The sequence below is a fragment of the Chelonia mydas genome, chromosome 22 (assembly GCF_015237465.2).
Source record: "Chelonia mydas isolate rCheMyd1 chromosome 22, rCheMyd1.pri.v2, whole genome shotgun sequence".
Lineage (NCBI taxonomy): Eukaryota > Metazoa > Chordata > Testudines > Cheloniidae > Chelonia > Chelonia mydas.
In genome coordinates this window covers 12,297,648-12,322,115 of record NC_051262.2, presented here as the reverse complement: position 1 = coordinate 12,322,115, position 24,468 = coordinate 12,297,648, and the positions used below count along the sequence as shown (strand labels likewise).

At 46.0% G+C, this 24,468-nt stretch overlaps 1 protein-coding gene across 1 annotated transcript in view; it reads left to right on the top strand.

Moving 5' to 3' along the window:
- POU2F3 (POU class 2 homeobox 3) overlaps positions 1 to 24,468 on the top strand; it is a 61,939-nt gene that overhangs the window by 6,602 nt on the left and 30,869 nt on the right. Inside the window, exons 2-4 of the mRNA XM_037882390.2 lie at positions 1,187 to 1,240; positions 2,033 to 2,101; positions 15,384 to 15,418. Of these exons, the coding sequence (XP_037738318.1) occupies positions 1,187 to 1,240; positions 2,033 to 2,101; positions 15,384 to 15,418 (158 nt within the window). The remainder of the gene's footprint in view (positions 1 to 1,186; positions 1,241 to 2,032; positions 2,102 to 15,383; positions 15,419 to 24,468) is intronic.

Below are 24,468 nucleotides of genomic sequence, written 5' to 3'. Positions count from 1 at the left end.
AAAACTTTTTAGGTGTCCGCAAAAAGGTTGAACACCACTGTCCTGGATACTCAAGAAATACTAGGCATTTTTTGGTGGGGGGGTTTAACTGTTTTTAAATGGCGTTTTTGTCCAAATGGAAATTTCCATGTTGGTTTTGTATTAATGAGGGTGGGGGTGGAGGTTGTTGCAAAAACCATTTTTTGCTTGTTTGTTTTTTGTTTTGGGAGGTTTTTTATTTTTATTTTGTTGAAACCTCAAAAACTTTTGGAAAAAAAAATTTTTTTTGAAAAAAAAAAAAATCTGTTTTTGTTTTTTTGTCAGTAGGTTTCATGGGAATAAAAATCACTTCTCAACTAGCTGTCACCTCAGTCTCAGCCTGGGACTCTGGGCAGGACGGCAGTACAATTGGTTATATTCTTATTCTTATTATTGCCTAAAGACCCCAACCAAAATCCAGGCCCCAGTGGAGTTTTGGTAAGAAAGAAACCCTTTTCACTGACTTTTTAATTTTTATTCCGGTAGAAAACAGCTTAAAAAGTGAGGGTTTTACTTTTCTCCTCCACCAAAATGAAACCTAATTTTCCATTTTGAAACCTTTTGTTGGCCATGAAAAATGTTGACCACAATAAAAAAAACAAAACAAAACTTTAATTTGGTCAAAAAAAGGCATTTTCTATTGAAAAACGAAAAGCTTCATTGGAATATTGCCAAGCAACGTTAGCATTAGTAACGATGGGGATTGGATATGAAAACAGTATTAATTTCTTCTCTCTCCTTGCTGCATGAAAATAATTGATTTATGCTTTTAAAAAAGTTTGCCTGATTCAGGCAATGTCTCTTTAAGGGGAAGGTTTCCACCTGCTTCTTTAATCCAGGCCAAACCACTTGAGTGCACACATGTAGCTTGAACATGGTATTATTATGACCTCATGCAAATCAGCCTATCTCCTCAATGGGGATTGGCTGCTGGAAGCCTATGCAAATTAATCAGTTTGTTCTTCTTTTTTTTTTTTTTTTATTTGTCCAACTAGGTTGGAAAGAGTTAAAATTCTCCTGGATAGGGAGGGAGGGGGGTCCATGTGAATTTGACTATTGTATTCTTCCTTCTTCAATTGATTCTGTGCTTCGGCTCTTTAATAAGGAGAAGACCTATACGGCAAGTTTGGGCAAAGTTGACTATTTCTCCCCTTTCCCTTTCTTTCAGCTGTCCCTGAAGAAGGTTCTGACCCCAGGCGTGGTGGCAGCTGTCACTTTAAGGGTAAATGTTTGATTTATTGACATAAAAAGGGCTCCAGCAGAAACGCTGGAGTTAGGTGGCAGATTGCTCCGATTGTCTTTGGGACGTCACTATGCCATGAAGTGGCATGCTCTGTGTTTTTGGACGTTAAAGAACAAGCATGGGGCTGGGGAGGATGCGGGGGGAACCATGATCAAGATGAGGGTGAGACGGAGAGAGGCAAATTGAATTGGGGAGGTAACTGGCAGGAGCGAGAGAGACTCCCCTCTAAAGTATTCCCTCTCCTGCTCCATCGCCTCATCACTGTGCGAGCCTCTTTTAGGGCCCATCTTTACTGTATGTTTTGTACAGCACCAGACACATTGTCGTTGCTAAACGAACGATGGGAGAGGGGGAAAGTTGTGGAAAGAAGTCAGGAGAGTCAGTGATTGAGCCCCCAAACTGAGGAGCAATGATAGAGCCCTTTCTCCCTGGTTAACGCAGTCAAGAAACCAGTGTAATAAACTCTGGGGAAAGGCCAATAAGGAAAGGAGAGCTTGCACCCCGATTGCCACTCTGATGCTGGAAACGTACGAGGCAAAAGGTGAGAAGCCCAGTGGTATATTGAGGAGGGGGAAAGGAATGAGGGACATGCGGAGAGCAACAGGAGGGAAAAGGTGTCCTCAGAGCTGATGAATATTCTATGTTGAGGAAGCAAGAATTTGAAAGTCTGATGGCTTATTGTAATTACACATTGATTTGCGTTGTTCAGTGGAAGCCACATGTGCCTGTTGCCTGGGTCTGTTATTAAAATCAGTTTTGCCTTCTTTTCAGCACTCAGGATGAGTGGCGATGTGGCAGACTCCACAGAAGCGCAGAATGAACACGACCAAGTGGAACCAGGTAAGAGACTATCCCAGGACGTGGGGTGCTCGAAGGGGGAGGCGTGCATTGTTGGATGTTGCATTCTGTGCATTGCGTCCGACTCCTCAAACCAGCTTGTGTGTTGGTCAAGAATCCACACTGGGGTAAAGCTGAGCTCACTCCCAGATGGGAATGAAAGATCTTTTCTTAATAGCTGTTAACCAGTTCAAAGCTCAGTAATGTTCAACATGATTAAGCACCAAAAGAGACGGGCGGTCAAAGGTTTAATAATGTTAATATAGTCTTGAAGTACCCAACCTTGCACAGATAGCTCTTTATTGCATTTCAGGGCCTGTTCAGGAGTCTTTACTCAGACAAAACTCCCAGGGTCACATTCCTCCTTGGTGTATATGTCACTGGAATCAGTAAAGTTACAACAGGGATTAATCTGGCAGTCATTTTACTTCAGTGCTTTGACTTAGGGACAAAGATTCCAAAGAGCTCCGGGTCAGAATTACAAGTGGCTGGCACTCACAGTTTGGGCCAGGTTTTCAAAAAGGCTTCACTTCCACAAAATGTGCACCAAAATTTCAAAACGTTCTCAGAACCCAGCAGCACCCGTTGTGATGTAGCCAGATACTCCAAAGATCTCGGTACAACATTACCTATCCAATGTGCAGGGCTCTTTTGCAGCTGAAGTCAGTAAAGAATTGCTGTCTGCATTACAATCAAAACAGAGTTTTAAATGGGAACAACAAAATAATCCTAAACGCATTTTAATAGGACGTGGACTAGCCCTTTATTCAGATATTAGAATTTAGAAGTGGAAAAGTTCTGTTGGGTTAGCCAGGAATGCCTCCTCTAGTTAGCGCAAATTTCTGTATAGACTGGCTGGGTTAGAATCCTCACTCCACTGAAGTCAATGTCAAAAGTCCCATTTCAGGATTTCACCCCAGATTTTCAGAAGAACTCAGGGCTAGATTTTTAAGTGTTCCATGCTCACAATGTGGGCCAGATATTCAAAACAGACCTGAACCCAATGTGCCGCCAGTCTGGCCTGTTATGGTGCCTACACGGATGTTGAACTCTTGTGAAATTCTGGCCCTATATTTCCTGGAAGATAGCAGCAATCTCTTTTTAATTGTTTCAAGCCCGGGGATCTTTAGCTCATTACATGAGTCAAGCTCTCTTTCTAGTATCAGTTCTTTACATAGTGATTGGGCTTGATTTTGATCTGTTGCAGTTGGTTAATTGCAGAGTAATTTCTACTGAAGTCAGTGGAGTGCCATTGATATAAAACTTGTATAGCTGAGATCAGAATTGGGCTTACTCGATAAAATACGTTCATTTTAAATTAGCTTAGTAACTAGCTGTCTTTAAACCTGAAAATAGATCCTCCTTGTAGTGATGAGTTGGAAGTGAAAGTGCGCAGGTAAAGCACCTTTATTTAAAAACATGAATGAATAATCGGAGCTGAATGAATACTGCTTTGAGGGCCTTGAAGCCATGCAGAGAAATACAAATCTGTAAAGATCTTCCATTCAGTGGTGGAGGAAATGCTTCTGTTCCGTCAGAAAAATGAATTGGTTGGTAATTTTTCAGAGACTCTCTTAATGCAACCTCCGTAGCTGCCTGATATGTTCAGGATCTTCAGAAGTGAACAGACTAGGGGGAGACTGTGACAACATGGGAGCAGATACTACAGTGAAATTCTAGCTTCTCAGTGTTGCCCCCAGGACCTTTGCCCAGCTATAACAAACCACCAACCCTGGATCCTGTGAATTGCTAAGAGCTCTTGGCTCCCCTTTCCCCCAGGACCACAATGGAATGTAAGGGTGCTCAGCGCAGGATCGGGCTTTCCGGCTGAGTTTTATGTGTCTGATCTCTCCGCTGATGCCAATGGATCTAAGCCAATTATAGGGATCTGGCCCTATATTTTATTTTTTAAAACCTGTTTTTAGCTCTTATTCTGTGAATTAATAAATAACCAGACAGTTTACTGAACTTCCTCAAAAAAGTTCATTTTATTTTCACTGTTTCACGCTGCCAGGGGAAGACTATTGCAATTCATAATAGTAACCTATTTTGCTTATGAGCTCCAAATGGAGAAATCCCCCTTGAAAGGCTTGTTAATTGAGGGCTGGTTTTCTTCCATTTTTAAAGGATCTAGTAAGTTGGAACAAACCAAACAGCCCCCCAGGAATATTGCCTCCTCCCAGGAAGAGTTACCAAGCTACAAATATTGTAACTATAAAGAATGGAAAATTACTAGGGCCAGATTTACAAACACCTAGAGATGCAGATAGGTGCCTACTGGGAATTGCATTTATTTTCATTGACTTTTAATGGGAGTTCGGCATCTGGGATTTTCTAAAGTGCCAAAGCAGGTTAGGCACGTATCTGCCTCTTCAAGCACCCAAATACCTCGGTCGATCTGGCTCTAGTTCTAAAAAACACAGCTAAAGGCTCTGATGGGAATTGTCAACAAAATCATAACTCATGACTTTTCCCTGTGTTACTAGAATTGGCTGAAATATGATGACCTATTTTCGCAGAGGGGGGAAAAACGTATTAACTGAGAAATTTGTTTTCATTTCGAAGTATTCCAAATGGACCCATTTTTCGATTTTCTTTTTCAAAATTTCCTCCATATTTTCTATTCCCCGCCCCCAGAAAACAAGTTAGTGAAATTTTTCCTTTACCAAAAACCCCTCCAAAAACTGGTGCTAACTATTTAGCTATAAAAACCCTCTGCATTTTTATTTTGTAAAAAGGCATGACATTTTTGACGCAAGAGGAACCATTCTGACAATGTCGACAGTCTGAGATGAGAAATTATTGTTTTAAAAAAAAAGGCCTTTCCTGTCTCCTCCGCCCCAACAACAACAAAAAAGTCTTACAAAATTTCAACCAGCTCAGTGTTACCCCCAGCCACTCGGGTGCGTCTTCAGCTCCCCTTAGTGCTAACGGGAGGTGAGTGTGCTCAGCATCTGACAGCAGTGGGTTTTTAATTACAATGTAGACCTACCCTCAGTGCACGAGCTCAACGAAAGGTAGTACATGTATGTCTCCTTGAGCTGTAAATTATACCTCCAGCTGCAGTGTAAGTGTACTTACCTGAGTCACTCAAGAAGTCTGTGATGGAGCCAAGAGTTATGCCTGGGTCTCCCAAGACCTAGGCTAGTGCCTAGGACCATCCTCCAATGCTTACTTCCAGGAGGAATCCCTCTGACTCCTATGGAGCACCCTATGCTAATGAGGGCTGTGCTACATGGTCAACTCACCGGGCCTGGGACTGCCTCTTTCTGCGTGTCTGTACGGCACCTAGTACAATGGAGCCCCGTTCTCCTTTGGGGCCTCTAATGGAGTAAGTGTGTGCAGCTGGGCTGGGGACTTCCCTTGTCTTTTTCTGTAAGGCACCACTCTGCGCTGTGGGGCTGCCGAAATACTAAATCATCATCATCCTGAAATGAGTGGGGGGGATAGATAGCTGCAAATGAAAATATGGGGGTAGGGACAGACCCCTCTGGTGTGCTGGATCTGTTGGTCTGGGCTGAGAGACAGTGTGTGTTTTCTCTGGGAGAAAGAAGGCAGCCTGAGGGAGTGGAGCTTCTGAGTGCGTCTTTCTCTCTCGTCGCCTCCTTTACCTGCCTGTCCCTTGGTGCATCTCTGAGCCCAGGTCCTACAGGGGAAATTGACACAGGCCATGCCAGCAAATATTGGGTTGACTTCAGAGGGAGTGGAGGGGGGTCAGCACCAATCAGCATCGCCCCTGCTTTCCAAGCCAGCAAGCAGAGGGCTGCGCCGTCCTGTGGTTGTCTAAACCACCAGTATATGGTGTAATGAAATGACTAGATGAGCTTCTCCTCCATTTGTTCGTGTCAGGCCTTTGCTGTGCACTCTCTGCTCTGATCAGAACCGCAGGTCGCACCAAGCAGAGCTGCTGCTTTGATTTCACTAAAAGAACAGGAGGACTTGTGGCACCTTAGAGACTAACCAATTTATTTGAGCATAAGGTTTCGTGAGCTACAGCTCACTTCACGAAAGCTTATGCTCAAATAAATTGGTTAGTCTCTAAGGTGCCACAAGTCCTCCTTTTCTTTTTGCGAATACAGACTAACACGGCTGCTACTCTGAAACCTTTGATTTCACTGGAGCTCAGTCGGGATTGTGGGGTGGGGGAAGCCAAGGTTTAAACAAAAGTGCATCAGGGAAACACTTCAAACACAGCTGTCAGCAGCTGAATGGCTGCAGGCACTGGGAACATCTTCCATCCCCACCCCGCTCCACCTGGCAAGTGGGGAGCTGCACAGCCGCGCAGGAGACCAGGGCGAGCACAGCGCGTGGGCATCCTAGAACAAGGAAGACACAGCTCTCTGCAGCCCAGCTTTGTCTGTGTGTGCTGCCAGTGCGTCGGGTGCACCCCGCAGGGCCCTCCTGGACAGCCCAGGGTTCCCGTGGGGGGGGGGGGCCAAGCAAAGATCTGGCCAAGCTCCCATCAAAGGCAAATCAATTGCAAGTGCCCGATACCTCTGATAATCCCTGAGGAGCCTGTTTCCCTGGATTTGGGAACCAATCTTCTCCCTCTTGAATCCTATCCTGGCCTCATACCAACATCCTCCCACTGCCCAGGTCCTCCTCTGTGCCCATCTGCAGAAGATGTGAGTTGTCACAGCCCCAGCTAGGGAGCTTCAGCTCAGGTGGTCTCCAGGCTGTTGGCCAGGGTGGCTATCACCCAAACTTTACTGGCAGGAGACTCGAGAGACTGGAGGCAGTTCCTGAGATGGGAGGCAATCTCTGCCACCAAAGTCACTGCACCAGGCAAAACTTCACAAGCCAAAAGCTCTCCCCTTCTCTACTGTCCACACTCAACTGCTTTTGGAAGTCCTAAGTGCATTAATCTCTGTCCATTTTGCTGGGTGCTTAGGGGATGGATGGTTTTACAAAGAGGGCAGCGGAGCTTGGTTCAATCCCCAGCTCTGCCACAGATTCCCTTGGGAAAAGCACGTAATCTCAGTGCCTCAGTTTTCCCATCTGTAAAATGGGGCAATAAACCGTTTTCCCTCCTTTTGTCTAGTTAGATTGTAAACTCTCTGGGGCAGGGATTGTGTCTCCCTGTGGCAACGCCTATACTGCCGCTGGAGGTGGAATTTCCTGCTCAGGAAGACGTACAAAGGCTAGCTTTGATCATGCTAGTGTGCTAAAAATAGCAGTGTATCCCCTGCTAGCTGCCCACGTACAATCCTGTCCCCTGGTCCTAGGTACATACTCAGGCAGCTGTCTGGCCAGCCATGGCTACGCTGCTATTTTTACCTGGCTGGCTCAATCAAAGGTAGAGAAAGTACATCTATACAGACGCACTGCAGACATCCCCTGAATACCTGTGTGGCACCTAGAGTAATGGGCCACTAATCGCTGTTGGGGGCCAAAGGTGCTGCTGTTCATAATACGGGTCAATTTAAAGCTAATTGGCTCAAGACTCAATGGGGTAGGGAGTCTTTCACCTCTAGGTCAGTGGTTCAAATGCAGGCCAAGGGAACAAGTCCTCTCATACTGCTACTCCGCCGTGGCAGTACGACGACTCATGAAGTGAGTTGGTGGGTTCTCAGTCCACCATGTAGTGCAAAGGGGCTCACATCCCACCATCCCGTGCAACTCCCCTCAGCGCCCCAATGAGTTCTCCTGCCTCTCCCACCCTGCACAGCCGGGGGATCAGCCCCAGGGCGGGGCCCAGATAGAGAAAGGCAGCCACAGCCAGCCGTGAAACAGCTGGTTGCTATGGTGCTGGTGTCTGCTCGGGATTTGCATACGGCTGCTGATTTGCATTGCGCAGCTGGGTCTAAGGCAGGAGAAATTTCCATATGCCCAGCTCGGAGGCAGTTGGGGTGTGGGGAGAGGCATAGGAGGGGGGTTATTTGAAATTCAAATGAAGGTGATTAGGGGGTTTTACATCCTCAGGAGGGGAGAGGACAAAAGCCGGGGATGGGGGACAAAGGCTGATTTTATTCTAATCAGGACGTTCTCAGAGGGGGGCGAGCGCACCCTGTGCTCTCGGAAGAGCAGGGATCTTTTGGAAGGGCGGGCCTGCTTGCCTCTTCCTCCGGACCCCTCTCCCCATGCCTGCAAACTGAAACGCTGCCCATGGGAACAAGTCCTGCTCGGGGGGTGGGGGGGGGGTTCCTTCTGGAACCCGCCTGTGTCCCTCCACATCCACCTGCCTCCTCCCCTCGTGTAGAAATTGTGGGTCTATCTGGCAGGCGAGGGATGTGGACACAAATGTTCTCCAAGGCTTTTGTCTACACAGGAGAGGTACACGGGTTTAACTTAAATCAGTTTTTAACCTAAATGCGTTCAGCTCCACCAAAACAGGCCACTCTCAGCACGGGAAAAAGCTGGGGGGAGAGGGGGTGTTTGCACCAGTTACATCAATCGATTGGAATTCACACCTATAGCATCTCTCCCATGGAGACCAGCCAGACTCCAGCATTGGCCATTAGATCGTTTGTTAATTGACACCTGAAGCCCTGCCCAGCTTCCTCAAGAATCCTATGGGATTCCCCCCAGAAATATTGCTTAAATCTAACCTTGAAGAGGGGGCGATTCCAACCAGGGATGTGGTGATGTAAGTGCAGCATGGTGTCTCACTCCCCTTGCTCAGCCTATGCTGGCCCTCATTTATCCTGCTCCTCCCTGTTATCTCCCTCACCTTCTCCTCTCTCTCCTTCTCCCATAGCCTATCCCTACCCACTCTCTGCTCACCCCTCTGCCCTCCTCTCTTCCCTGGGGGACTCCTTCAGCCTGGATAATGTGGGAGGGAAGCATCTGTCTCTCCCGCTCCTTGTCACCCTGTGGCCTTGCTCCTGAGCACATCTCCATGCACTGAGTTAACTGGTCATGCAGAGGAGGAAGCTTTAAAGGCACTTCAACAGACAGACCATAAATGGGGAGTGGCTGATGCCAGTCTGACTGCTAAGCACTCCAGTCAATAAGATTATTCATAAGCAAGGCATCCACATTCCCAAAAGCAAGAGAGAGGCGCGAGGGGGTGTTTCTTTCCTGACTCCGGTGTGCTTTTTGAGAGCTAGCTGCTCTGTGCGCCAACCACACAGTAAACTAATCGTGCGGGTTCTGGAAACTGTGGCCCAGGTTGCCTTTTGCAAGGAGATATGCCTGGCAAAGGCAGGGGTTGAAAGGGGGCTGTTAAGTGGCAACTTATGCCTCCCTGCTTTTCCTGACATGTTTGCTCTAGCCCCGCCCCCCATCTTAAATTAGAGCATCTTAGCCACTGTTCTAACTTACACCACCGGGGTGTGATCTCTAAGGGATCATATGCCATCTGTAAATTGTATAGCCCAGGCAAACTCCATCCAGCATGCCGCCATGATGTGTGTGGGACAGTTGGTGTAAGAGCAAACGATACCACTTGTTGCCAGCTGATTTCTCCCCTACACTGAGGATGCTCTCTGCTGGCCATTTAGGCCCAGATTCGGCCATTTAGGAGCACCTGAGTGGTGCACAGCGGTAGTACAGGAGGAGAGGATCTGGGCTATTCATTGAAGTAACTGGAGGTAAGGTGATTTACACCAACTGAGGATCTGTCCCTTTATGTTTAGCAACGGACTAGTAAAACGTCTTTTTGCTCTGTGATTGTACAGCACCTTGCATGAGGGGCTCCTGGTCCAGGATCAGGGTCCTAGGCATTGCCACAATACACCTAATAAATAACCATAAAATAATGTAACATCCCTGATTGACATTGTTATCACTGATATAGCTGTACTGTACGACATCCGTTTCCAACCATTAGTACTGTTACTTATTTGTATTCTGCTATCATCCAGAGACATCAAGATCTGGGCCCCATTGTGCCAGGCTCTGTACAAAGGCATAGTAATAGGTCACCTCTTTCCCAGTGAGCTTACAACGAACGTATGTTCAAGGGATGGTTGGGTCAAATTTGGCCCCATACGTTGATCATAAATAAATGAACTTTTACAAAAATGGAATATGTATAGAAATGTTTCCATGCATTTTTGTTTGTTTAAACAAGCCATTCCCTTGTGTGTATGCAATTCAAACGTAGCCCCTTTGTTCTCATGCATGAGAACAGGAAAGTGAAAATGACTAGCAGCAGGCAGTGACCCGGGAGACTGTTGTCTCAGCACTTCGTTGTCTTGACTTAGAGCTATGCTCTAGGGGAGGCAATGTGGCTTCATGTATAGCATAATGGGCTGAAATGCAGCAGATCTGGGTCTGTCCCAGCTCTGCCACTGGATTGTTGGCTGAATTTGGGCAAATCGAGTCACTGCCTGGTGCCTCAGTATCCCTATCTGTAAAATAGGGATAATGCTGCTGACCTCCTCCACTGCAAAGTGCTTTGAGATCTACAGATGAACATGAGTATGGCAGCTAGGTGATGGTATTGGCTCAGCCACAAGTTGATGGTCTGGATGCAGGAATCACCGGGTAAAATCTCCTGCCTATTCAGGCATTCAGATTAGATGATGGTCGCTTCCGGCCTTAAACTCTATGAATTGTCCAAGCTGAGTGAGGTGCAAAAGCAAACAATGTAACTACCCAATCCTTTTCATTTTGATCATTAAATTCATTTGTACCGTTCTATTTGTTCAATTACTTTTAACTGGATCCTTAATATAAGAGTCCATTTCAATGCAGCTAAGAGGTTTTGCTCCTTTAGAATGCCATTTATAACTCTAATGACTGCTGCTGGGGGCTTTTCCTTCCCCACTGCTGAGTGAGCATTGAATATCATGTGATAGTCAACATGATGGAGCTGATGGGAGCAACAATCATGACACTAGACAATCAATGTGAGCAAGCCAATTTCCTAACAATTTGTTTCCAATTTATAAATCATCCCATTGCAATAATTTTCTTCCCACCGCCCCCTGTGTGATGCTGCCACGCCATTTTACTGGATAAATAATTGCAGCTAGCATACTTAATGTCTGTCTGGCATTGTTCCTTCCTTGGCATTATTCCTCTTTCATTGTTCAACTGCACAGAATGTAATTCTCCAAAGCAGCACATGGAAAATCTCTTCCCCCACTGTGAATTGCCCAGCCCCTCCTTGTAAAGATTTAACTTGCCCTCTGTGTGCAGTCCAAATCTGAAATTTCCTAGTGACCAAATCCCCTTCCATTCTGTGCAGCTCACTCAAAATGTAGGGTGAATTAATTTAGGTTTTGGGGGAAGCATTCTGTCTACAACCCTGGTCATGTAATCAGTATTTTGGCAATAGATTGCTTTCTTGGCAAACTGATGCCCCCTGCAGGTAACTAGCGCATGGTCTCAGAAGATGTCGTAAGACCGATTGTTGTGTCATGAGGTAACTGTAGCTTGTGTTTTCTTGACTCTTGATTTCTTTTCTCTCCATTGCCGCGAGAGCTGGCTGCCTGCCTCCGAGCTGGCTGCCTGCCTCCTCTACTTCTCTATTTGTCACAAACAGGAAGTTTAAGAGACAGAGAAATTCTGCAAATGAAACATCCCTGCCCGCTAACCATATCGTAGGCCTGACCCAGCTTCTTCATCATGAGGGGAAAAGGGAGAGAAGAAAAACTAACCCAAGGAGTTAGCAGTAATAGATCTTATGCTTTAACAGGGAAACAGCAACAGAATTTCCCCCCACAGCCCCACTGCCTCACATGAGAAGCTAAAATGCAAAGGGATGCAACCCAGCCACCCCAAGGGAAGCCCAGTATCCCGTCTTCCAGCAGTGGCCAGTGCCACTATATCCAATGGCTCACCCTTGTCCTATGCTTGTTGACACCCTCAAAAAATTCTAGTAGATTGGTGAGGCATGGTTTCCCTTTACAAAAGCCATGCTGACTCTTCCCCATCATATCTGTGTGTTCTGGTCATTCTGTTATTTAATATAGTTTTAACTAGTTTGCCTGGTACTGAAGTTAGCCTTACCGGCCTGTAATTGCCAGGATTGCCTGTGGAACCTTTTTTTAAAAATTGGTGTCACATTAGCTATCCTCAAATCATCTGGTACAGAGGTTGATCCAAGCAATAGGTTACATACCACAGTTAGTAGTTCTGCAATTTCACCTTTGAGTTCCTTCAGAACTCTTAAGTCAATACCATCTGGTCCTGGTGACTTATTTCTGTTTAATTTATCAATTTGTTCCAAAACTTCCTCTACTGACACCTCAGTCTGGGACAGTTCCTCAGATTTGCCACCAAAAAAGAATGGCTCAGGTGTGGGGAATCTCACTCACATCCTCAACCATGAAGACCGATGCAAAGAATTTGTTTAGCTTCTCCACAATAGCCTTGTCTTCCTTTAGCGCCTCAATTGTCCAGGGACCCCACTGATTGTTTGGCAGGCTTCCTGCTTCTGATATACTTAACAAAATTGCTGTTAGTTTTTGTGTCTTGTGCTAGTTGCTCTTCAAATTCTTTTTTGGCCTGCCTGATGATACTTTTACACTTGACTTGCCAGAGTTTAAGTTCCTTTCTATTTTCCTTAGCAGGTTTTGACTTCCAATTTTTAAAGGATGCCTTTTTGTCTCTGTTTCCTTTACTCTGTTGTTGAGCCAGGATGGAATTTTTTGTCTTATTTTTTAAAGAAAATTATTGTTTGGGCTATACGTATAGTTAGAGACCGTATTATCGTGTTTTTTAAAAGTTTCCATACGGCTTGCAGGCATTTCTCTCTTGTGACTGTTCCCGTTTTTGAACTACACAAAAGTGAGGAGCCTAATAACATGTAAATTAAAAGGAAGTTAAATGCTACTGTGGTGGGTTTCTTTGGTATTTTCCCCCCTACAAGAATGTTAAATTTAATTACATCATGGTTGATATTACCGAGCAGTTCAGCTATATTCACCTCTTGGACCAGACACTGTGCGTCACTTAGGACTAAATCAAGAATTGCCTCTCCCCTTATGGGTTCCAGGGAAAGCTGTTCTAAGAAGCAGCCATTATTGGTGTCTAGAAATGTTCTCTCTTTATCACATCCTGAGGTGACATGCTCATAGACAACATAGTTGAAATCCTCCCTTGTAATTGGGTTTTCTGTTTTTGTAGCCCCTCTCTTCTCCTTCAGTTTTTCACAGTCACCATCGCCATTGTATATTCCTACTGCTACACTCTTCTTATTCAAGTGGGAAATTTCTATCCCTAGAGAGTCTATCGTATTGTTTAATTCATGTACGATTTTTACTATATTTGACTCTATGCTTTCTTTCACATATAGTGCCACTCCCCCACCAGCATGATCTATTCTGTCATTCCTACATATTTTTGCACTGGTTGTGATGGTGACACTGGGGATCCAAACAGAGGTTGCGCTGGTTGTGATTCTGAGAGCGGGGATCCGAACAGGGGCTGCGTTTGTTGTGAACTGTTTGCCTTTTCAGTTGTAAACAAAACACTCCCGGCAAAAAATCCAGCCGGAACCCTGCTGCTGCTCTCCCCTCCCATCCCTAGAGAAACCTCCCCAGGCAAACTCGCACCAGAGCTGGTGCCAGCATTATGCAAAGCAGCCACATACCTGCTGGCTGCCAGGTGAACCAGGGAGAGGAGTTGGCTCTTTGCCTGAAGTGTTATTGATAGCCGACCATGATTATTCCTTCCAACCTGAGCACCCTCAAAGTGGGAGTTGGGGGAAGTATTCTGAGGGTTGGGGGAGATGTTCTCAAAGCACGACATCCCCTCATTTCAGTACCGGGAGCTTTCCCAGATTGCCACACACCCTCGTGATTAAAGAGGGCTGGACTCACTCTGCCAGTTCAGACCTTGCTTGGAAATGAAAGGTTCCAGCTTCAGAGCAGAACTCCAGGCTTGGGAGGTTTAGGTTCCTTCTGAATCTGGCAGAGCACCAAGAGCCAGGTTCTGAGCTGATCTGAACCAGGGGAGCACCGCTGAAGCTGATGGAGCGGTGTTTTACAGAAGTTGAGGATCTGACTTGTTCATGTGCTTTCTTTCTGGGTGCCTAATGCTGGGCAAGATTAGCTTTCAAACAAGGATCCTTACTGCTTGCGCAGCATGTTCCTCTAGTGAGATTAAAGAGGATACTACAATCATGCAAGCCTGTGTACATCGAAACTAGATAGAAACGTTGATTTATATGATTAGTTCTTGGGAAATCATTGGCTTAAATAAATGGAAGAAAGGTTTTTTTGCCTACCCTCAGATTTGTTTCCAAAGGAGCCAAAAGGAGTTAGGCACCCAATGCTAATTGACATTCCCATTGGGTGCCTAATCCCCTTAGTCTCCTTTTGAAAATCCCAGCCCAGATGTTTTGTACAAACTAACCCCCTCCCAGCTAGTGTCTTTTATAGTGAGATAACTGAGTCCAAGAGCCTTAAAGACCTTGAAGGAGCAGAACAGAAATGGATGGGTAATGGCCAGGCAGACCCAGCTACCTGTGTTTGGTGGGAAAGAGCAGAAGGAGGAAGGTGTGATGCTGAGAATGGCAGCACCTATGAGACATGAGCCTTTGTTGGAAAATTTGGATCCAGGATCTGAACTCTCTAAAGTTTGGGATTCTGATCTGGGAGGTTTGGCTCAAGCCATTGTAGAGACTGGCTGAAAATTCAGGTCCAGGTTTGGATTCCAGATTCCAGTGAACTCAGGGATTTGGGGGCCGGAGGTGAGGGGAGGCGGGTAATATGTTGATCATCCAAGGGAAATGAGTGAGGGCCTGTGCTGTGTCTTCGCGTTGGATCCTGTCTGATTCCCCTTGGTTTTGCCTACCTGCCTATGAATCAAGGAGTCGCCTTTTTAGCACAACCCCACAGCGCCTTCCATTCCCTTAGATCTCCTGTAATTACTCAGTGCCACAAATTCCCTCAAGAATGGCAGGTGAACAGCCTCATCACCTGTTTGCCAGCCTCTCCCACAGCTTCTCTGCACTTGCTTCCTAGTTGCTGGATAGCCAGGGATTAGGGAACACCCTCCCTCGGTAATCTCTAAGGAGGCTGCTTGCTCCCAAGCCCCACCTCTGTTGAGCTCCCCTGTGACAGTACAGTGGGAGCATCACCCGGTGAGAACTGGTTCTATTCATTTCAGTAAAGATTTGGTACCTTCGGGAACCACTGAGTTGCGCAACAGCCACCTTTGTAACCGCATGATCTTATTTTCATTGCTTCCATCCTGCCCCCCCCCCCATCTCCCTGCCTTTGTTTGCCACACTCACTTGTTGCATCTTGCCCTGCACTGAACTGTATGCTTGTCGGGGAAAGGAGCAGGTCTTCATGTATGTTTGTACAGGGCCGAGCACAGCGAGGCTTGGTGGGGTCTCTCGTCTCTATAGCAACACCAAGATTCATTCTTATTCTTCTCGTTGTAGGAAATGAACGAAATGGGCTGGACTTTAACAGACAGGTAAGATCTACCAAACATTCCTCTCCTTTTGCGAGGCAGGTCGTTGCATTTGCTGATCTCGTTGGGTCCCCAGAAACTGTCCCTCGTTGGTCAGGATGACTGTTGCTGCTTCTCTGTATTGGCCTTTCTAGTCGATAGGCAATTTGTTGATCTAAGATTTTGTTTAAATCCACATGAACTTTTTTTTTTTAATCACACTATGAAAGGGATTTTTGTTCCACTGTGGGAGAATCCAGCCTTGACTCCAGGGTGTCACAGACGTTCTATTGTGTATGACATTGTCGCCCTCCACCCAGAGGATACGTATCTGGGTGCACGGGGCCGACGCCCCTAAGTGTGAGGGACAGGCATGATGAGGGTGGTTTGAGTTCTGGCAGTGCCTGGGTCAACACTATGTTCCTGGGATGGGGAGCTGAAAAGCTGCAGATTCCCCTGCAGATTTCCCTTTGCAAGATAACCGAGGGCAGAAACATCCGACAAACATAGACTGCTCTGACATTTTAAAAAAGATCTGTTTCCAGATATAAGTGAATTCATCTGAACATGAGTGGGTCTCAAGAACCATCTCCTTTGCAGCCTTCCCTGGACTCTTCCCTGCCACTGTGTTCTAGTCAAAGTCAGGTTCCTGGTTGTGGTATCTGCTAGGGCTGTCAAGCGATTAAAAAAATTCATCGCACGATTAATCGCGCTGTTAAACAATAATAAAATACTATTTATTTAAATATTTTTGGATGTTTTCTACCTTTTCAAATATATAGATTTCAGTTACAACACAGAATACAAAGTGTACAGTGCTCACTTTATATTTATTTTTTATTACAAATATTTGCACTGTAAAAAACAAAAGAAATAGTATTTTTCAATTCACCTAATACGAGCACTGTAGTGAAATCTCTTTATCATGAAAATTGAACTTACCAATGTAGAATTATGTACACACAAAAAACTGTATTCAAAAATAAAACAATGTCAAACTTTAGAGTGTAGAAGTCCACTCAGTCCTACTTCAGCCAGTCGCTTAGACAAATAAGTTTGGTTACAATTTGCAGGAGATAATGCTGCACACTTCTTGTTCACAATGTCGCCTGAAAGTGAAAACGGGTGTTCTCATGGCACTGATGTAGCTGGGGTCGCAAGATATTTACGTGCCAGATGCCCTAAAGATTCGTATGTCCCTTCATGCTTCAACCACCATTCCAGAGGACATGCGTCCAAGCTGATGATGGGTTCTGCTCAATAACGATCCAAAGCAGAGTGGACCGACACATGTTCATTTTCATCATCTGAGTCAGATGCCACCAGCAGAAGGTTGATTTTCTTTTTTGGTGGTTCAGGTTCTGTAGTTTCCACATTGGAGTGTTGCTCTTTTAAGACCTCTGAAAGCATGCGCCACACCTCGTCCCTCTCAGATTTTGGAATGCACTTCAGGTTCTTAAACCTTGGGTCAAGTGCCGTAGCTATCTTGAGAAATCTCACATTGGTGCCTTCTTTCTGTTTAGTCAAACCTGCGGTGCAAGTGTTCTTAAAACATACAACATGTGCTGGGTCATCACCCGAGACTGCTATAACATAAAATATATGGCAGAATGCAGGTAAAACAGAACCGGAGACACACAATTCTCCCCTAAGGAGTTCAGTCACAAACTTAATTAATGCCACGTGTGGTGGATATAAGAAGCAAGGGGAGGTGGTGCCTCTCCTAGTGCAGCCATCCCTGCCGCCCAACACTGGGCTGTGGTGACCCCCCCTCAGTCTTATCATAGAATATCAGGGTTGGAAGGGAGCTCAGGAGGTCATCTAGTCTAACCCCCTGCTCAAAGCAGGACCAATCCCCAACTAAATCATCCCAGCCAGGGCTTTGTCAAGCCTGACCTTAAAAACTTCTAAGGAAGGAGATTCCACCACCTCCCTAGGTAACGCATTCCAGTGTTTCACCACCCTCCTAGTGAAAAAGTTTTTCCTAATATCCAACCTAAACCTCCCCCACTGCAACTTGAGACCATTACTCCTCGTTCTGTCATCTGCTACCACTGAGAACAGTCTAGATCCATCCTCTTTGGAACCCCCTTTCAGGTAGTTGAAAACAGGTATCAAATCCCCCCTCATTCTTCTCTTCCGCAGACTAAACAATCCCAGTTCCCTCAACCTCTCCTCATAAGTCATGTGTTCCAATCCCCTAATCATTTTTGTTGCCTTCCGCTGGACGTTTTCCAATTTTTCCACATCCTTCTTGTAGTGTGGGGCCGAAAACTGGACACAGTACTGCAGATGAGGTCTCACAAATGTCGAATAGAGGGGAACGATCACGTCCCTCGATCTGCTGGCAATGCCCCTATGTATACATCCCAAAATGCCATTGGCCTTCTTGGCAACAAGGGCACACTGTTGACTCATATCCAGCTTCTCGTCCACTGTAACCCCTAGGTCCTTTTCTGCAGAACTGCTGCCTAGCCATTTGGTCCCCAGCCTGTAGCGGTGCATGGGATTCTTCCATCCTAAGTGCAGGACTCTGCACTTGTCCTTATTGAACCTCATCAGATTTCTTTTGGCCCAATCCTCCAATTTGTCTAGGTCCCTCTGTATCCTATCCCTACCCTCCAGCGTGTCTACCTCTCCTCCCAGTTTAGTGTCATCTGCAAACTTGCTGAGGGTGCAATCCACGTCATCCTCCAGATCATTTATGAAGATATTGAACAAAACCGGCCCCAGGACCGACCCTTGGGGCACTTCCCTTGATGCCGGCTGCCAACTAGATATGGAGCCATTGATCACTACCCTTTGAGCCCGACTATCTAGCCAGGTTTCTATCCAGCTTATAGTCCATTCATCCATCCCAAGCTACTTCAACTTGCTGGCAAGAATACTGTGAGAGACCGTGTCAAAAGCTTTGCTAAAGTCAAGAAATAACACATCCACCGCTTTCCCCTCATCCACAGAGCCAGTTATCTCGTCGTAGAAGACCATTAGATTAACCAGGCATGACTTTCCCTTGGTGAATCCATGCTGATTGTTCCTGATCACTTTCCTCTCCTCTAAGTGCTTCAGAATTGATTCCTTGAGAAGCTGCTCCATGATTTTTCCAGGGACTGAGGTGAGGCTGACGGGCCTGTAGTTCCCAGGATCCTCCTCCTTCCCTTGTTTAAAGATGGGCACTACATTAGCCTTTTTCCTGTCATCCGGGACCTCCCCCGATCACCATGAGTTTTCAAAGATAATGGCCAATGGCTCTGCAATCACATCCGCCAACTCTTCTTCCTCTCTCTCCTCCTCCACCATACTCCCCTCCCCTTTCAGAGGTCCCCCGCAGCTGCCGGCCTCGTCTCTCCACCTCACTCCCCCTCCCCATGGTGAATGGGGGCGGGATGTGTGTGTGAGGATGTGAGTGGCAGGCAGGGAAGAGAGGAGGTGATCCCTGAATAACTTTACACAGGTGAAAAAGCCTTCCAGGGACCTTGTAGCAGATCACTGAAACTGTTAAAGGGCCATTAAAATGGTAATGAAGCCATTTAACAGGCATTTGCCAACTCCCAGGAAGCCTTTCCCTTTGGCCACATTCAGCTGGCTTTTATATTGTAGGAAAATGTATGATTTGGGGTTAAAAACAGTTTCCAAATTCTTGATCTAGTCATTTTATTCAAACCCAGCTGAAGTAAAAGAGTCTGTCAGGGAATTCTGTGTAAGAAAGGTGATTAAACTACTGCCCTAATGCAGGCTGTCAATGACCGACTTTTTCAAAAGGAGAGATTAGGCTTCAGTTTGGCGCAGGTAGCGTGAAAAGCCGTGTCTCTCTCTATACAATATACACTGGTCAAATTCCCTGCCATGCCGAGGAGAATCCATCTGGCAATTGATCTATAGCTGTTGTCTGTTCCGTTCCCTTAGAGAATGTTCTTAGTGCTTTAAGGTGAAAAGGGGGCAGGGTCTCACAGCGGGGAGTGGGGGCAGCAGCAGGGTGAGGAGGCAAGGGGCTAGCCAGCTGCACGGCAGGTGGGTGGGGGTCTTGTGGCAGACGGGGAGGTGAGGAGGCTCGCAGCAGGTGGGTGGGGGAGGAGGTGAGTGGAGGGAGGTCTTTACTGGGGGGGTGAAGAGGTGAGTGGCGAGTCAGTGGTGGGTGGGAGCAGGGGCAGGACCTGGGGCGGAGAAGGGATGGAGCGTGGGCGGGGCCATGGGCAGAAGAGGCAGACAAGGAGCTCGCCTCCCCCAGGGGAAGTTTCACCCACCGTCCATGATTAACACATTACTTTTTTAACGAGTTATCATCAGCATTGAAGCATGTCTTCTGGAATGGTGGCCAAAGCATGAAGGGGCATACGAATGTTTAACATATCTGGCATGTAAATACCTTCCAACGCCAGCTACAAAAGAGCCACGCGAACGCCTGTTCTCACTTTCAGGTGACATTGTAAATAAGAAGCAGGCAGAAGTATCTCCCATAAATGTAAACAAAGTTATTTGTCTTAGCGATTGGCTGAACAAGAAGTAGGACTGAGTGGACTTTAGGCTCTAAAGTTTTACATGGTTTTGTTTTTGAGTGCAGTTATGTAACAAAAATATCTACATTTGCAAGCTATACTTTCACGATAAAGAGACAGCACTACAGTAATTATATGAAGTGAACTGAAAAATACTATTTCTTTTGTTTATCATTTTTACAGTGCAAATATTTGTAATAAAAATAAGATAAAGTGAGCCCTGTACACTTTGTATTCTGTGTTGTAATAGAAATCAATATATTTGAAAATGTAGAAAAACATCAAAAATATTAAATAAGTTTCAATTGGCATTCTATTGTTTAACAGTGCGATTAGTAGCGATTACTTTTTTTGAGTTAATCACGTGAGTTAACTGCGATTAATTGACAGCCCTAGCATCTGCAGCCATGGGACCTGCAGCACTCTCTGATTGTCTGGAGATTTTTGGAGACCGTATTGAGAAATCCCCCCGAAACTGAGTCCCAGGTCAAAACCCTCAGGTGAGGCAGGTGGAGTCAGCACTTCTTACACCGTAGATCCCAGCTCCTAAAATGCTGTAGGGCCTTCTCCAAAGCTCACTGAAGTCAATGGGAAAGACTCCTGCTCTGACTTCTGTGGACTCTGGATCAGATCCTCAGAGCCCAAAGGAGGAGGAGGTCTAGAGACAGATGTGGGAGGCGGCAGATTTATGGGTTAGCTCTGGCCTCTAGCCATAGGGTTGGGAAGGGGAAAGTCATAAGAGGCTGTGGCTATCTCAGGGCTGTCGTTAGGGATCTGAGCAGATTTTGCATACATGCAGCTGTGATGTACTTGTCTCTGAGTTTCACGTTCTTCAGCTTTTAGGGCCATAATCACTTGCAAATTCATTGCCTTGGTGATGGACGGGCTGTTCTGCCCCTTCCCCTTTCCCGCTGCACACTCTGCCCCTCAGGGTTTGCCCTGGTGGTTTCCATCTGAGAAGGTGTGAGTGGGCCATTATCTGTTTGTTGGCTTTGGCTCATCTGGGCTGGGGTGGCTCAATGGAGGGAGGGATAGCTCAGTGGTTTGAGCTTTGGCCTGCTAAACCCAGGGTGGTGAGTTCAATCCTTGAGGGGGCCATTTAGGGATCTGGGCCAAAAATTGGGGATTGGCCCTGCTTTGAGCAGGGGGTTGGACTAGATGACCTCCTGAGGTCTCTTCCAACCCTGGGATTCTATGAATCCCTCCCCATCAAAGGTGTCTTAACACGCTCAGTTGCCTTCCATTGGAAAACCACACTAAAAACAAAAAAGCCTTGTGACTCCGACTCTGTGGACTCCAGAACTGACAGCAGGGAACTTCCATGAGCCAAAGGGATCACCTGAGTGACTCAGAACTAGTCATAAGGGAAATTTCCCTCGAGATAGAAATAGGCAGTGAAAATACAATATTGTGCTGGATCTAAAGCCACTTGAAGTCAATGGAAAGAGTGCCATTGATTTCACTAGACTTTGGCTCAGACCCAGAGCAGGATTGGGGCCTACTATTTACACCAGAAATGCAGACTCAGCAATGGGCTGTTTCCCCATAGACTCCCCAGTGCTGGCCAACCCATCTAGACAGGATTTCTTCGTAATGACTAGAGGGGGGAATTAAACATCAGGTCATCACTTTCCATGTATACGCCTTCTATTTATCAGACTGTCAGACAGGTATGCATCATCAATGCTTTCATTAATCTCTCCATCCCGTTTTATTGTGTAACAGTTAGTTGGTTGACTACTTCGTCTCCCAGAGAAACACAAACCCTTGCCAAAATAATATACAGTAGGAAACAAGCCCACAACAGCAAAATGTCTGGCATAATAGGTTTGATCCTTCCCCAGTAGAAGTCAGTTGCAAACAGGGATGCTGGAACAATTTGGATAGTGGGGGTGCTGAGAGCCGTTGAACCAAACTGCAAACCCTGTATGTGACGGAAACCACTTCAAGACAGGGGGTGCGGTAGCATGCCTAATTCCAGCACCTGTGGTAGGTGTTGACATTAGTCATGTCTGCTAACGTGGTACAGTCCAGTGTGGTAACAACCAGCTATCTATATATGAATAGCAGATGTGTGTAACCCATGCTAACAAAGCATGGCTCTCTGTCCCCCCATAGAGCACGTGCAGAATTAGTAAGTCCTTTATCTCACTAGGTGGAGGCTTGTGCTTTTAGAACCTGAGTTCAATCCCAGTGACAGCCCAGCCAACAGCATTGTTACATGTAGATGTGCTGGTTTGTGTTAGCCATAGTTGTTATATACAGTTGAAATACCTCTCTGGTACAGATGAACCCAATGAGAGCAAGGGCAAGTGTTGTTTCATCTGTATCTTCTGTGATTCTCTCTGTTCAGGCTTGTAACGATGCTGGTTCTGGCAGGACCCAACTGAGAGTGCCAAGCAGGGCAGTTACAGCCCAAGGCTGGGGTTTCTAAGCACACCAAGGCAAACCAAACCAGCCAGATGGAGAAGACTTTAGTTTTACCTCACTGGCTAACCACAAGTCACACAAGCAATTCCCTTAGACACTCCAGTTTCCCAGTATCACCACCAGTGCCACTCGTTATGGGGACAGATGGTTATGAAAACCAATACCCCAGTAAAAGAAAAAAGGTTCTCTCGATCCCAAAGGACCAAGCCCCAGACCCAGGTCAATATACAAATCAGATCTTACCCACAAATCACACTGTTGCCAGTCCTTTAGAATCTAAAATCTAAAGGTTTATTCATAAAAGGAAAAAGATACAGATGAGAGCTAGAATTGGTTAAATGGAATCAATGACATACAGTGATGGCAAAGTTCTTGGTTCAGGCTTGCAGCAGTGATAGAATAAACTGCAGGTTCAAATCAAGTCTCTGGAGAACATCTCCAGCTGGGATGGGTCTATCAGTCCTTTGTTCAATGCTTCTGTGCAGCAAAGTCCCTCCAGAGGTAGGAAGCAGGACTGAAGACAAGATGGAGATGAGGCATCAGCCTTTTATAGTCTCTTGCCATGTGGTGTTTTTCTTTGTCCCAAAGACAAGCTGTCCATCCCATGGCCTGGAAAAACCTCAGAGTTGTGTCCATAGGCAGGTCCCTGCACACCTTGCTGAGTCGCAAGGCGTGTCTGCCTCCTCTCAGTGGGTTAGTTGTACAGCTGATGGTCCTTAATGGGCCATCAAGCAGGCTAGGCAGAGCTGACACCAACTTGTCTGGGGTGTCACCCAGAAGCATAGCATAAGTTTGAAATACAGACAGTATAGAGCCAATACTTACATCTTTAAATACAAAAATGATACATGCACACAGATAGCATAATCATAACCAGCAAACCATAACCTTGTCTTAGACACCTCCTTTTACCCCCTTTGTACAAGATTTGGTGCCACTACAGGACCTTGGTTGCAACAATGATCTATACGGTCCCAGATTATGTCAATAACGTCACAAGGCTCCATCCATAACTTACTCCAGTTGGAACTGGAGGGCCAAGGTTATGTGACATTTTTGTCCAGTCCCACCTAGATGTTAAGAGACTAATCCAATGGCCCCTGAAGTCTGTGGGAGTCTTTCCATTGACTTCAATGGACATTTGGTCAGCCCCTAAAATGGTGTCTCTGTTACAGGTATCCAAGAAAAATCAGGGAGGGGGAAGGTTGGTTTTGGTTTTGTTTTTACTTAAGCTCTTAGTCCATTGTTCAGGATTTCGAACTGGAGCTGAAGAAATCTGGGTCTAAACACATGTTGGGGCTGACTTTAACAGCTTCTGTGCTCCTGCCTTCATCTGGAGCTCTGGGTGCTCGTTGTTTCTGGAGATGACAAATCTCACACCATCTAAAGCTTCTAATCTCCTCTCTTGGGCAGCCTTAATTCTGGCATCTTCTAACTTCTGAGCCCTTGACGTCACAACCTGAACATATCCTTCCAATGTAGTTTTTCATGTGGGTTTATATATGGGGTGAGGAGAGAAAGAGAGAGACAGGCAGCTCCTGCTTTGCCTGTCTGGCTTGGCTTTTTGGTTGAGTCTAACGCTGGTTTACATCCAAGGAAACAGGTAGCAATAAACCTTCTCCCCGGGGTGTGGGATGTCTCCCAAACTGTGTCAGTGAGGGAACTGGGTGATTCAGCAAACACGGCTTCTTTCTCAAACTAACTGTGTTTGGACTCAATTTGCTTGGTGAAATTCAATGCACAGCACAAAGCCAAACAGATACACCTGCAAAAGGTCTGAGCCAAAGCCCATGGACACTTGGAGGAGTTTTTCCATGCATATGTTGTGGCGGGAGTCCCCAGATAGTGCTCTTACACATAGTCAATGTTCAGTCTTTAAATAAATGCTGTATTGTTAATTTTGTGATGGAGACTCTGCTGGGGGAGCTGTTTCAAACAGCAAGAGAATTTTCTCTCTGGCTTAATCTTTCTGACCAGAGTCAATTCTTGGGACAGAATTGCTTTCTGGGAACAGGGCACTGGGGTGTATGCTGAGAGCTCTGGAAGAGGGGATTGCCTGATTGCCATTGTGGCCCACCTCTGTTCAAGGACTGGTGTGGATCGTGTAAATGTGGTATATAGTGTTAGGCTATATAAATATATAATACA